We start from the raw sequence: 14,857 nt of genomic DNA, 5'->3' as shown, positions 1-14,857 counted from the left end.
TTAACGTATATTGTTTCAATTACTTGCCATATTTAATTTGAACGATATTTTGTTTTTCTTTTATCTAAATTGTGATTCTTTTTGGGAGGGGATTTTTTTTTTTAACCAGACTACAATGATATCTTGCATCTCGCATAATGAAACCAAAATGGTTGAATTTTAGTCAAATATCATCTGAAAGGAACATCATGTTTAAGCGATTCAAATTTCAAACTCCTCCCAGTTGAGCCCACGTTTTTGTCTAGGAGATAGATATTTGCATATATAGTTGTTGTTGTTATAAATATCTCTAGGAGATAGATATTTGCATATATAGTTGTTGTTGTTATAAATATCTCTTGTTGTTATGTGATATTGTGGGATAGGAGAATGGCATATTCAAGTTGAAGTAGTTAGGTAGAACACAATAAAGGAAAGAAGAAATGAATAAGTGGAGTCCAGGGTTGAAAGCTGTTATATCTTTATGAAAGGGTGGGGTGTGTCTTTTCCTATGACATTATTGGCATATTAATATACCAAAAGATCTCTCTCATATATGGACCATATATCTCATCATACCAATCTATCTATCCATCTTTATTAACTATACATCAACCAATAATCAAATCAAACTCCAACCCTCTCTTAATCAAACCTATCGCATAAAATTTTCTTAGTTCAATTTACTTTTTATGTATGATTTGTGAACATTAAACAGTGACGAGGTACACTGCCCAACAAGTTTATCTCGTCACTCAAAAATCAATGACGAACTAAACTGCCCAAATTGTCTGCTGTAATCTTAGTATTTTTCGAACTCATAACCTCCCATTTAGGAGAGTCACTTCGTGCTACTAGACCACAAAGTCATTGGTTACAAATAGATCATATAATAAATTAAATAATACAAAATTTGATTCAAAGTAGTAAAAGTATTGGTGGGAGATCCCTCATGCCCAATTGTAGACCCCATGCAGGGTACATTTATTTAAAGTATTACCAATAATAAACAACATTAACAATAAAAGTAAAAGATTTATGTGAGTGAGGAATGATTAAAGAAACAATCTTTCAATAGAATCTTGTAAAAAAGATAAAGTAATGATGAACTAAAAGAATTTATAGAGTGTTTAAGGGAGCTAAAGTGGATTCTCATAAGCACTTTCACTTTTCCTTTATTATCTTGTCATTAGATCTGGTTTATGCATGTCCACTTCTTTCACATTATCTCAATTCTTACTCACCAATCACATCTCACTCTTAAAGATAAAAAGATCAAGTCTAGTGCAAGTGTTGTGAGTGACTTTACATTCAAATTTAGTGATCGATCTCGTGTTTATATATGATTTATTCATTATATCACCTAATAAATTGAGAATGAGATGGAGATCGATTTAAATACTCACAAAAAGAAAGAGAAAAAAAAAAGAGATCGAACTGGATTGGCACGTCATGACCTACAAGCCCTAACGAGGGTGGAACGAGCTAGTATATTTCAAGGAAAGTGTACCCGATCAGAGATGGACGTAATTAAACTCGTAAGCTATCGAAGGTAGGGATAATTGTTCAGATCTTATTGCGAAAGAAAAAATCGTCCCGTCACAATAAACATGTTATTTATTTGATGATGTTATTATGTTTGCACATGTTGTAGATGAAAAATTAGTTTGAAATTACATAAAATATGAAAATTCATCAATTTACGGTTTAGCCATATTAGTCGATTTTTTTTTTAATTTTTTTTTTGTTAATGTCATGGGTTTAATAATCTTTTGACTATTTTGATGTACCAAAAAAATTATAAAATGAAAAAAATGTAAGAAAACTCTACTTGTTCTATGTTTTATTTATTTGTATTTAATGAAAGTTGTACTATCTTTCTTCTTCATCTTTTTTTTTTTTCTATTTTTTTTAAATAAAAATATTTGAACATGTCAAAAGCACGTGGTATAACATGGCCAAACAATGGTTGTGTTTATGGACGTATGGTCCTGACATAATGTCAACATCTAAGAAAATTTCTATAGTTCAATACTTCTAAAAAAGACAACGCCCACACTAACATTCTTAGCGTATTCTTGATTTACAAAGAGGAGAAATTATTAGTTATATGAATGTGCATTTTATGTGAAACATGTTTTGTGGCTGCAGATAAATTCAATTGTTCGGTCAATTTAGTTGGGGTTGTCTCTGCATTGTGTGTATTGTGATGGCTTTTTGGGTTGTTATACATTGGAACATGATTCACACATCGTTGTGTGAACTATAATCGGCGAATGAAACTGTAGTAGAATTAAAATGATATTTTAATGTTACTATAATGAAATTAGTGTGTGTGAAAAATGAAACTAAAAAACGGAGCACATTATTGTCAATGAAACTAATGTGTAATTAAAATGATACATACTATATGGCCCACGCTACTACATAGATCATTGTCTATAGTAAAATTTGCCTATTCCAAGCTCACCACACAATTTGACAAATTGTTATGTAGTCGCGGGCCAAAAATATACACAATTTACATACTAAATGTTTACAATTTAAATTGTGAACATTCAGTATGTAATGTGTGATGAGTCGGGTCCGTGATATAACTATTGCTCCCTTATTAATGAAAAGATTTCTTTGAAACCCAATAAAATTGATATATTGATTAAAGGCCCAAACATGTTTAGTTTTGATCCAAGTATTTGTGCATCATAAAGGCCCATTGAGTCACCTCAGCCCGAAAATAGGCCCAACCCAAAGCTGGGAAAATTGCAAAAAATAAAACCAAAAACAAAAAAATAACAGCAAAAACCCTCAGATTGCTTTCATTCCAATTTCCTGTCTTGAAGAAAAAGAAACGAAAATCAAAGCTATTTATACGAAGCGCAGGAGCGAGTCGGAGACTCGGTAACGAGTGCGACTCAGTTGGAACGAAGCAGGGCGAGATTACCGATCGCAGAGAGTTCGCAAAATGTTTAGGAACCAGTACGACACGGACGTGACGACATGGTCGCCGGCGGGGAGGCTGTTCCAGGTGGAGTACGCAATGGAGGCAGTGAAGCAGGGGTCGGCGGCGATAGGTCTGAGATCGAAGACTCACGTGGTCCTCGCGTGCGTCAACAAAGCCAATTCCGAGCTCTCCTCTCACCAGAAGAAGATCTTCAAGGTCGACGATCACATTGGCGTCGCCATCGCTGGCCTCACCGCCGATGGCCGCGTTCTCTCCCGGTATATGCGCAACGAGTGTATTAATTATAGTTACTCTTACGAGTCCCCGCTCCCCGTTGGCCGCCTTGTTGTTCAGCTTGCCGATAAAGCGCAGGTCTACCACCAAAACCCTAATTTTTTGCTTAATTTTCTCTTCACTTCAGCTTTTGATTGCATCAGTTTTGAAAGTTGAGTATCACCTGATCCAATCTTTCTCCAATTGGATACTCCAGTTCATTTCTTACCTTCCATATTTTAAGAGAATTTGAAAATCTAGGTTCCATTTGGTTATATTCTTGATTTCTGGTTGTTAAATGTTACTGTAGTTCTTAGGAAGATAAGAAAAATATATACGGAGTATTTAAAAAAAAAATTGTTGGGAATAATAGGTCTGCTATCAAGTATCAAAAGTTTACTTGCTTGCTAGGAAACCTTGGTATCAGACAAAAGCAATTTGCTTTATGTTCATTTCCACTAATGTGCTTGTGACTTTCTGAGACAATTGTTTGTATGCTAGTTTATTCATCATATGTATTAGCTATTAAGGAGATAAAGGTAGCAATAAGTGTATTTTGTTCACATTCCTTGGTTTCTGAAGAGAATGTGAAGGAAAATAAAAGTAGGTGAATCTTGGAACTACTTGTTGCCTGACTATTTGATGGTAAACATATATAACCTCCTAAATTAGGCATTTTGTATGGTTCAGGAACCACAGTTTGTGTTTGCTCACTACTTGTCAAGTCTTTTAAGTTCAACTACATATTTGATTGGCAATGTTTAGTTTCTTATTGTCTCAAAGGATCCCTCACAAACCCACTTGCTTGGTGTGTTTCTTGCCATTTTCTCTCAACTAATTATCTATTAGTGTTTTTGTTTGGAGATTTGGATGCGTGGAGATACTTCTAGCTAATTGCTATCTTCAAAGTTTTTTTTTAAATCATCAGAACTTCTTACTTCTGAAGCAGCATTTGATGTTAATTATAAAATATAAAGCATAAGGAACCTCTAGTTTGCAGTTCAAAGACAACAGAAACAAATTCAAAATTAACTCGGTTTGAGATTTACACAAAATCAACATATTAGATTATTAGTATGTTAAAATCTATCTCCATCATTTTTAGTTTTGTGGCTTGTCATGACCTCTCTGATTTGTTGTGTTGTGCATCACAATGTGGTATGAAGCTTCTGTTCTTACAAACACCTCTCTCTTTCTTTACCAAGTAACTAAGTATACAAGCTCAATTAATAGCTTTAGGGGGTTTTATCTAACGCATGCTGAAAATGTTGACAAGGGACTGGCTATATAAAAACAACCAGTGTGTACAGGCACGAAATGGTATACATTTAGTTGGCTAAAAAATGACTGGAGATCCTGATGCAACTCTCTTATGGCTATAGAAAATGAACCAGTGGTTACTTTTTATTGTACTTTGCTAACACTTCTGTCTACAGGTTTGCACACAAAGGTCATGGAAAAGGCCTTATGGGGTTGGTCTGCTTGTAGGAGGGTTGGATGAGTCTGGAGCTCACCTCTATTATAACTGCCCAAGCGGTAACTACTTTGAGTACCAAGCTTTTGCCATTGGATCACGATCACAAGCTGCAAAAACATACTTGGAGCGCAGATTTGACACTTTCATGGATTCTTCACGAGAAACTCTGCTCAAGGATGCACTGTTTGCACTGAAGGAAACCTTGCAGGGAGAAAAGCTGACAAGCTCAGTATGCACAGTTGCTGTGCTAGGAGTAGGAGAGGCATTCCACATATTGGATAAGGAAGCTATACATGCATTAATCAACGAGTTTGAGCTAGCTGTTGAAGACGCCCCTGCAGCTCCCGAAGAAGGTGCTGCCGAAGGCGGTGCTGCTCCCGAGGAGGGAGCCCCTACTGCTGAAGGTGCCGCTCCAATGGATATATGATGATGTTCTATCTTTTAGTCATTCTCCTTTCATTTTAAGAGATTTTATGCTGTCACAATTGGAGTTTGTGGAGATTTGGACCCTAGATGGTACCACCTGGTTATTTCAATGTTTTCTTATGCAATCCATCTTTTGTTTAATTGGTCCAGACATTAGCAAAGTGTTCTGTTTAACTCATTATCTATATGATAATCCTCAAGTTTCATTATAATTACTCTCTCGGTCACATAATGTGTCTGTGTCTAATTTAGTTAACGAGTATTCACATTAATGTGTCTGTGTCTAGTTTGGTTAACGAATTATTTTATATATCTAATGTGTCTGTTTAATTTGATTAACAAGTATTCACATTAATGTGTTTGTGTCTAGTTGGTTAACTGGTATTTACTATTGCATTGTAACAGAGTCAGTCATTTGAGTCTAGTTGGTTAACTGGTATTTACAAATACTGTATTATAACAGAGTCGGTAGTATTAAAAAAAACAAGTACTCACATTCATATGTGTTTGTATCTAATTTGATTAACGAGATAATAATTTCATCACCAAACACTTTGCTACACAAATTTCAGTAGATGACTTTAAAAAGTCCAAAATTAACCAAAACATTTGATTGTATTGAATCTTGAAGGACAAAGGTTCAAACATAAGATAACACCAAAAAACAAAACCTCATTGTTTTTCTTTTTCTTCTTCCTAATCCTTTCTTTTTGAGGGGAAGAGGGTGGAGAGGGGGATTGGAAGAAAAAGAGAAGTAGGTATTGCAAACATCTTAATAAAAACATAGAAATGTCCTATGATTCTCCTGTTTCAAAAGAGCTTCTGATGATTGATGGGGTGAGGGGTGGAGAGTCCCTTGGCCTGCATTTGTTTGTACATCCATTGCCAGTTTGCGGGTGTCACCTCACCTCCGAGAGCTCGGATGACAGACCCCCCACTGCACGACCCCACACGACAACACTCTTCGAGAGACAGACCCTTTATCAGCCCATACAGAAATCCACTCGCGAACAAGTCTCCCGCCCCCGTAGCATCGCTCGCCTTCGACTCTCCTATTGCTGGAACCCGCACAACCTAAAATGACAACACAGCTCCGAATATACAACCCAACCGTAAAAACTAATTTGGAAACGCTAGAGAGACAGGACAACCACGGGTTAACTACCTCATTTCCATGTTTCGCAATGCACCCGTTTTGGCCTAGGGTTACAACTGCCCACCGGCAGTGTTTGGCCATGAATTCAAGCGCCACCTCAGGATCTGCATCTTCTTCACTACTGACGACAAATTAAAGAAATCAAAACTACTTGTGCAAGCTCCATCGTATATTTTAAAGTAAAAATCAGAAAACAATAAACAATCACCTTAGCAGCTCTTTTGCTTCATCCTCATTTGCAAAACAAAGGTCTATATTCCTCGACTCTAATAACTCGATAAGTGGTTGCCTAAACTTCCTCACCATCTGCTCAAGTAGAACGTTATCACTAACAGTCAACCGATGTGAAATTTGTCATACTAGTTCCATAGAGATGGCGTTCCATATGCACTTCAAGTGCAAAAACTGTTACTTTATGAAAGGATGACTTTTATACAATGATGACCAGATACCTCGTTTATCTAATATAGAAGGATAGTAACTCTCAAAACTTATGAAATTAGTGACAAACCCCCACCCACACACGCCTGCCACCATTACATCTAACATAGAGTCTGAGCAAGGTGTTACCTCAAAGCTGGCCAGATCTAGCGAAATACAGAGGCCTTCTTGTTTGGCTATCCGAACAGCCGCATTGATAACATCAAAATTTAGTATTGCATATCTTAGCACTAACCACTGTTACAAAGGAAATAAGGATAATGATGAAACTGTAAAAGCAACCACCTTCAAAAAACATGGTCCAGCAAGTAACTAACAGAAATTATACAGGAATTTCTTCTTCTTTAAAAAAAAAAAAAAAAAAAAGCCTCATGTTGAGTATAACACTTGCCTTTGACCCTTTGAAATCCTCTCTTTTCAATTCATCTGCCTGATAGGGATGACATAATAAGATTCGGATTAGGCAATGTTGAGAATCATGAACTCATTGTTTGACTAGGAAAAAATTGCGTGCACATGCACCTGAACTTTCACAGCGCTTGAAAGACATGGACGCATTGTGCGATTGCCGTGTTCATCAACCAGACAAACACACTGTTACACCAAAGTTCAAGCGGGTTCAGCACTTGGTATCAATGACCTAGAGCTAAAATATCAGAACTATGCTTACCTGAGCTGTGTGTCCATTCTTCAGCCTCAACCGAGAGATATCCACTTTGTAAGAGCTCATGTTACTTACGAATAACTTTCCTTGTTGATCATTCCCATAGGCCCCAATTATTCCACATTGAATCCCAAATCCAGCAGCCAAGCCTCTGATAGTATTTGCTACACTTCCTCCAGCTATGGTCTTCAACGGAGAAGGAATTTCCGTGGTTGGAAGGACATAGGCATTAACCTTATCCAAAATATGTTTCAGCTCCTCAGTTGCAACCTTCAGTTGACACAAGTAGTACCAAGAATCAGAGCCAGAACTAAAAAAAATCTACCAAATTCATATAGATAGCAGCACTCTAAATCCACACTTTTGCAGCTAAAATTCACAAAGGTTAGTCAGCTTTCGATTTCAAGAATCATACTGCCATTTTTGTTTCCCCTAGTTACTTTTGGGAGAGACAGAGAGAGAAAGCACAGAATAGTTTTCATTAAGCATGAAGTATACATAAGGTGATTTGCAAGTTTTAAATTGTTGAAGTGGAGACTCTACTGTGGGTCTGTGGCACTTAGAAGCAGAAAAATGCAGTTAAACAAAACCTTTTGCATTTTTATTTGCTTTAAAGGTGAGATGTAATGAATCCTACAAACAGTTTCTTACAAGTCAGCTGAAATTGAAAATTCACCATAGTTATCAACCCAGATCCTGACTGACCATGCATATAGAGTTATAGACACACTCCTAAAGATTCAATTTTGATAGGCAATCAAACAAAGTTGGTCAGACTGTTCACTTATAATTACAAGTTTGATTCTTAGCAAGCAAGAGATGCCAATTAGCAAGGTCAGCTATGCACAACCTAATTTGATTTATTAAGAAGGTCTACTATGCACCACGTGGTTTAAGTGATTTTTTGTCGACTAAGATCACAAGACATGAAAACAGAGTTTATCCAATACATACTCTCGTAGTGGCTATGGATTTTCCTCAGTCACCAAAAAGATTCAATTTTTATGCAATTGGGCATATCTTCTCATTCTTACAGAACCTAAAAAAGCTCAAAAATTCAATAGAGAGAGAGAGAGGGATACAGGAAAGGAACCACCACACTCCCCGGGGATTTGGGAGAGAAGACCCAAATCAACCCTAGCCACATGATCCACCAGGGCGGCGGGCTGCAGCCCCACCACCACCGGAGCAGCGGCAGCACAGCCCCCTTGGACACAACTCTCCTGGGGACTTTCTCCTTCGTTGTCGTTGATTTTGCATTGAAATTCAGCCCCCATTTTCTACTTATACTCGCTTTGGTTGGAGAGTTTGCACAGGGAAATTTCCTGGCGGAGAATTACTTTTTTCTTCTCCACCCTCTCCGCCGCACTTCCTTTGCTTGCATCCCCTATTTATAGTAGCCGCCATGACCGCTGATTCTTTTCTACGTGCTGCGGAAAAAAAAAACACATTTTTTAAAAATTAATTATGTTGACTATATAGTACTATACTAAGTACTAACTATAAAAACGCATTTAAGAAAATAATAATTATGTTGAGTATATTGTAAGATACTAACTATAATAAAAAGACAATATATTTTATGCACGGTTAATATGATTATAAGGTTAAAATTTTGATTCGTCTATGATAAAAGAGTACATTTTTATATATAAGAGTACCATATTTAATTTTCTCCTTAATAAGAGTTGAATTCAGCAATTACGATCCAAATTGAATTCAAAATAGTCGGCATATATTGAGTTCTATTATTGTTAGGTTAAAAATGTCACTCTCCAAATAATTGATGGTATGAAAAAAGTCACTTTATAAATAATTGAAAATGAAAAAGTGATGACGGTATAATTAATATACGAAATGTAATAACAATATAACTTACGGATACGTACAATAGCTCATGAATTATTTAGAAGTATGAGTAGTAAATTGTACTAAAATGATTGTGTGACAGATTCAATTAAAAAAGTTATGATAATAATTAAATTCATAATTATATTCTAACATGAGAATCATGTTCCACTTCTTTTCTTTTAGGTGAAGAAATTAAAGAAACCCGCATCAAGTATCTGATGATATGCGCTAGGTAAACTCTAATCCTGTGTAATAATTCGAAAACCATACAAAACGTAAAGCATTAGGAAGACCTTTTGTAACAGGTTCGTGAGTTCTGATATTATGATACGAGAATCATGTTTCACTCATCTCCTTTTATACAGTGAAGAAGGAAACACATAACCACGGTCTCAAAGTGTGCGCAGATAAACCTCGCTCATATGTAATAGCCTGCAAATCATAAAGAAGAGATAAATCATACTAGGAAGATATTGTGCAATAAGTTCGATCAAGATGATATTAATAAGAATTAATCTTATAATTTTTTTATACAATAATTATGTATAGTTATTCAGATTACCAAGGGAATTTAATTTGCACAATTATTACTTTTAACCCTTTTTTTTTTGAAAATCAAAATCAACTTCATTAAAGCAAAAGCAAATCCGAAATACAATCCGGCGAGACAGTGTCCCATTCAGTAAGGACAGGGAAAGAACCAGCCGCCCGAGCAAGCACATGAGCCACATGATTCGCTAACCTTTTGACGTGGCAGACATGAACGTCGCCAATGTCTCTAGCAATTACACGACATTGCTTAATAATCAAACCAATATAACTAAAATCTTCATACTGAGAATTGAAATTGGTACAGAAATTTAAACAATCCAACTCGACTATAGTATTAGGCATAACACGATTCTTGAGCCAAGTGAGAGCCTCTTTTGCGGCCATGGTCTCAACAAGATAAGGATCCCGAGCACAGTTCATTCGTCCAGCATATGCAGCCACAAATCCACCCGTGTGATCTCTAAGCACAGCACCAAAACTCACATTATCACTCCCAAGGGCAGCATCAACATTACATTTGAATTGACCATTTGGGGGGGGGGTGGGGGGAGTCCATGTGCTAGTAAATAAATTAATACCTTGAGTGGAAGATTCAGGTGAGCTATAACACTGCTTCCATGATGATATGAGAACATCTACATGAGCTTTAATCATACTCACTGACCACGATTTTCCATTCCACACCAGATCATTCCTCACACGCCACAAAGTCCAAAAGATAGCTGCCATGCGTAGAGCATGATCATTATCATGGTTATCAAGCTCTGCTTTCACAAATTCCACAAAAGAAACTTCATGCAAAATAGAGTGAGAACCCCAAACCTGACATGCAATTGGACATTCACAGAAAATGTGTTCGATCGTTTCCGATTCAGAGGAGCATAGAGAACAGCCGCCACCAACAACAACATGCTTGGTACGTAACACTTCCTTAACAGGTAGCAAGTACCGAACACACCTCCACAGAAAGTTTCGTATGTTAGGTGGCACCTTCAAGCTCCACAATTTCCTCCAATCAGAAAACTCCAACGCTGGTTCTTGCTGCATGTGAGCATGGGTTAGTAAATGATAACCCGTTCGGACTGAATAGTTCCCCCGCATCTCAGATTTCCAACACCACGAATCAGGGTATGCAGTCGCAACAGGAGTCCGCAGAATTTTCAAGACATCATCATGAACAAAAATATCTCTTAATAGTTCCACGTCCCAAGTACCTTCGGAAGTAAGAAGATTACAAACTCGTGTCCAGCGCAATTCCTCCACACATGGCATCTGCAGTCGAGGATTATCTCTATCAATTAACCAGGGCCAGTCCCAGACTAGTGTATCCTCTCCGTTTCCAATTCGGCGCACCACACCATCTCGCAACAAATCTTGACCAGCGAGAATACTACGCCACAGGAAGCTTGGGTTATGACCAATTGTGGCATTCAAAAAACATTTATCTGGAAAATATTTGGCCTTCAAAATACGAGTGACTAGGGAATTCGGATTGACAAGTAATCTCCATCCTTGCTTCGCTAGTAGAGCCACATTAAATTCTCGTAACCGTTTGAAACCCAGGCCACCATTAACCTTTGGAATCGTCATCCGAGTCCAACTGAGCCAATGTATTCCCTTCGAGCCACCTGAAGCCTTACTCCACCAAAACCGATTCAGAGTCCTCTCAATAGCATTACAAACTGAATTAGGAAGAAGGAAAACCGACATTGCATATATCGGCATGGATTGAGCAATACTTTTCACCAACACTTCCTTCCCAGCTTTCGACAAGAATTTCTTCTGCCACATATTAACTCTGTCCCGGACTCTCTGTTCAATATAGCGAAAAACTACTGATTTATTTCGACCAAGGAAAGATGGAAGACCAAGGTACTTTCCAAAATCACTTGCTTGCCGAACTCCAAACAATCCAGCCACCTGCAGACACACCTCAGGACTAGTGTTCACACTGAATGTGATACTAGATTTGTTGAAGTTTACCATTTGGCCAGATGCTGAACCATAATCGGACAAACATTGTTTAATCACCTGAGCCTCCTGATTATTCGCCCGGAAGAAAAGTAAGCTATCATCCGCGAAGAACAGGTATGAGACTGAAGGTGCCCCCCTTGCTATTTTAATACCATGTATAATCCCTCTAGATTCCTGCTTTTGAAGTAATAGAGATAAACCCTCCGCACAGACAATAAATAAGTAGGGTGAAATAGGATCACCTTGTCGAATGCCCCTAGTTGGTACCACAGAACCAGCCGAGACACCATTTACCATAATGTTATAATTCACACTTGACACACAGAGCATCACAAGGTCTACCCAACGCCTGGCAAATCCCATAGCAAGCAACATACGCTCAAGAAAATGCCACTCCATTCGATCATAGGCCTTGGCCATTTCGAGTTTCAGGGCAGCCCAACCAGTGTTACCATTCCTTTTAGTCTTCAAGTAATGGCCAACCTCCCCTGCGACAATTATATTATCAGTTATCAGCCGATTGGGAACAAATGTGCTCTGCGATGGGGAAATAACATCATCAAGAACACACTTTATACGATTTGCTAAGACCTTAGCAAAGACTTTGTAAATAACGTTGCACAATGCTATCGGTCTCAGATCAGCAACACACTCTGGAACCTTTTTCTTTGGGATTAAAACCACATCTGTATTGTTTAGACCTGGCGGCAGCATACAACTATTAAAACAATCAGGCACGAATTTGGTAACGTCATAACCAAGTACCGTCCAGAACGATTGGTAAAAAGATGGCGACATTCCGTCTGGACCGGGAGCTTTATCAGGTGCCATTGAAAACAACGCAACTCGCACTTCATCCGGATCAATTGGTCGCAGCAAATTCTCATTCATATCATGCGAGATTCTAGAGGATGCTCCACACAAAAAGTCACATGCCACATTGGAAGTGTGAAAAATATTGGAATAATAGCTCATAATCTTAGCCTGCATTGCGTCACCATCCACCCAGTCACCTGCTCCATATTTCAACCGACTCAAAAAATTTGCCTTCCTCCTATGACTTGCATACCGATGGAAATACTTGGTATTTGAGTCTCCATCTTTCAACCAAAGTTGTTTTGACCTTTGTCTCCAATATACCTCTTCTTGAGCCAGTACCAAACCAAGTTCACGATCAAGAGCAGTAAAAGCACACACGTCCATAGGGTCCCGGCTACATCGCAATAGTTCTAGTCGTTCACGAATCTGGTGTATTCTTTTACCGAATTTCCTGAAATAGTCACCACCCCACTGCCATAAATCCCGGCCAGTCTTATGAATTCGTTGTTGAAATTGTAATCCTGCTGACTGCAACCAATAGGATTCAACAACCAGTTTACAATTTGCATCCATAAGCCATGCAGCCTCAAACTTAAACTTCCTAGGAGTACGCCGTGGTCGACAATTGTTTAGATTTAGATAAATGGCACTGTGGTCCGAAGAAGTTGCATGTAGATTATAGACCACTACACCATCAAATAAATCCGTCCAGTCTGAAGAGGCCACTGCCCGATCTAATCGTTCTTCAAGCCAATGGTCAGTGCCACGCCCTCTTTCCCACGTAAAACTATAGCCATTCATGCCCAAGTCGAACAAATCACAATCCTGAAGTGTGTCATTAAAACCCCGAATAAGGTTATCCGGATGGCCACTACCTCCCTTCTTCTCATTATGACTGGCAATATCATTAAAATCGCCAATGACCACCCAAGGAAGAGTGGAACGACCCTTTAGGTCACGCAGTAAATCCCAAGACTGTTGTCTCTTTGAACGCTCCGGGTAACCGTAAAAACACGTAAGTCGCCACGGAGGTTTTGGGGCAATAGATACAACAACATCGATATGATTACTTGAATAGCTGAGGAGGGATGCCATATCTGAACTTTGCCAAAGGAGAGCTAATCCACCACCCAAACCAATTCTATCTACCACAAATAAACCTTCGTATCCCATGCGGGTACGTAAATGCTCCAACTGAGCCGATCTAGCCTTCGTTTCCATGAGAAAAACGAAGTTGGGTCGTTTGTTGGACACGAAGCCCAATAGTTCTTGAACTGTCCTAGGGCCACCCAAACCACGACAGTTCCAGCTTAACCCTAATTCCATAAAATATGCTGAATTATTCATTCTACCGCTACAACTTAAACACCAAACACCATTCAAAAGATTCCTTAATCCTTGTCTTTTTATATGACACAACAAGGATGATATGTATTGTCCACACTCCACAAGACCACAATGACAAGCCCATGATATTGAACTTCTTTATCACATGCGTTCTTCACTTCTTCATCTTTATCTCATTATAAACGATTTTTTTAAGGTTTTGATACTTAGCTTCTTCTAGAAGTTGTTGAAGAATATAATCTTCAAACTATTTATGTGTACTTCAAACATATAATAATATCTCATTAATTATTTATCACAAGAAAATTAAAAGATTAACAATATTACGTCAACATAATAAAATGAATGAAATCGAAAAATATGTAATGAGATGTAGGGCGATTTATTACTACTGAATTCAACCTTAGCAAGCAATTAGTACCGCTAACTAATGAAAGGTGGAGAAACAAGGATAAGAGAACAGGATAGTAAAATGGAGATGCGGGGTATCGATCCCCGTACCTCTCGCATGCTAAGCGAGCGCTCTACCATCTGAGCTACATCCCCTTCACGTGAGATCCGTCTGCCATTTTCTGATGATGACAGGCAAAACTTTCTTGCAAAGGGAGTTATTGCAACTTTGAAGCTAATGTGCTTCAAGATTCTTGTAATTTGTTATAGTAATTTATTCATCTATTGTAACATTAATGAAAAATCAACTTCTCTGATTACCCATCATCACCTTCAACTTATCTGTCTAAAATTTTTAGTCATCTTTCTAAGTGGTTGGTATTACATATGAATATTTATCTGAATTTTAAAAGTGGCCAAAATGAAACTCAATTTTTTAATAGAATATCACAAGTTTTTTTTTTCTTATTTATCAATTTTCAAACATGATTTTTTTTTATTTGTGACGAACAACAGACTAAGTATAAATATCTCTAAACCTCCCCTCCCCCCCCCCCCCCCCCCCCC

General features: G+C 37.9%; 2 protein-coding genes and 1 non-coding gene across 4 annotated transcripts; 1 reads left to right on the top strand and 2 right to left on the bottom strand.

Moving 5' to 3' along the window:
- The first annotated feature begins 2,794 nt into the window (after nucleotides 1-2,794).
- On the top strand, nucleotides 2,795-5,308 carry LOC116028037 (proteasome subunit alpha type-1-A-like). Its single transcript, XM_031269832.1, has 2 exons — nucleotides 2,795-3,292; nucleotides 4,630-5,308. The coding sequence occupies exons 1-2, from the start codon at nucleotides 2,942-2,944 to the stop codon at nucleotides 5,095-5,097; spliced, it is 819 nt and encodes a 272-aa protein (XP_031125692.1). The 5' UTR covers nucleotides 2,795-2,941; the 3' UTR covers nucleotides 5,098-5,308.
- Nucleotides 5,309-5,685: 377 nt separating this feature from the next.
- LOC116027593 (uncharacterized sugar kinase slr0537-like) lies at nucleotides 5,686-8,719 on the bottom strand. 2 transcript variants are annotated; one of them, XM_031269297.1, is made up of 8 exons: nucleotides 8,440-8,719; nucleotides 7,364-7,627; nucleotides 7,216-7,287; nucleotides 7,085-7,123; nucleotides 6,823-6,930; nucleotides 6,461-6,558; nucleotides 6,262-6,373; nucleotides 5,686-6,170 (listed from the first exon to the last, which is right to left on the bottom strand). In XM_031269297.1, exons 1-8 carry the CDS (start codon nucleotides 8,632-8,634, stop codon nucleotides 5,907-5,909), a joined length of 1,152 nt encoding a protein of 383 aa, XP_031125157.1. In that variant the 5' UTR covers nucleotides 8,635-8,719; the 3' UTR covers nucleotides 5,686-5,906. The 2 variants fall into 2 exon arrangements, with proteins under 2 accessions (XP_031125157.1, XP_031125158.1); XM_031269298.1 differs by having other exon boundaries at nucleotides 6,262-6,370; nucleotides 8,440-8,718.
- A 5,654-nt stretch (nucleotides 8,720-14,373) lies between these two features.
- On the bottom strand, nucleotides 14,374-14,446 carry TRNAA-AGC. Its single transcript has one exon. It is a non-coding gene; the product is annotated as a tRNA-Ala (tRNA).
- Nucleotides 14,447-14,857: the final 411 nt, after the last annotated feature.

Source organism: Ipomoea triloba, chromosome 8 (assembly GCF_003576645.1).
Source record: "Ipomoea triloba cultivar NCNSP0323 chromosome 8, ASM357664v1".
NCBI classification, from domain to species: domain Eukaryota; kingdom Viridiplantae; phylum Streptophyta; class Magnoliopsida; order Solanales; family Convolvulaceae; genus Ipomoea; species Ipomoea triloba.
Note: the sequence above shows the minus strand (reverse complement) of the source record. Positions and strands in the feature narration are given on the sequence as shown.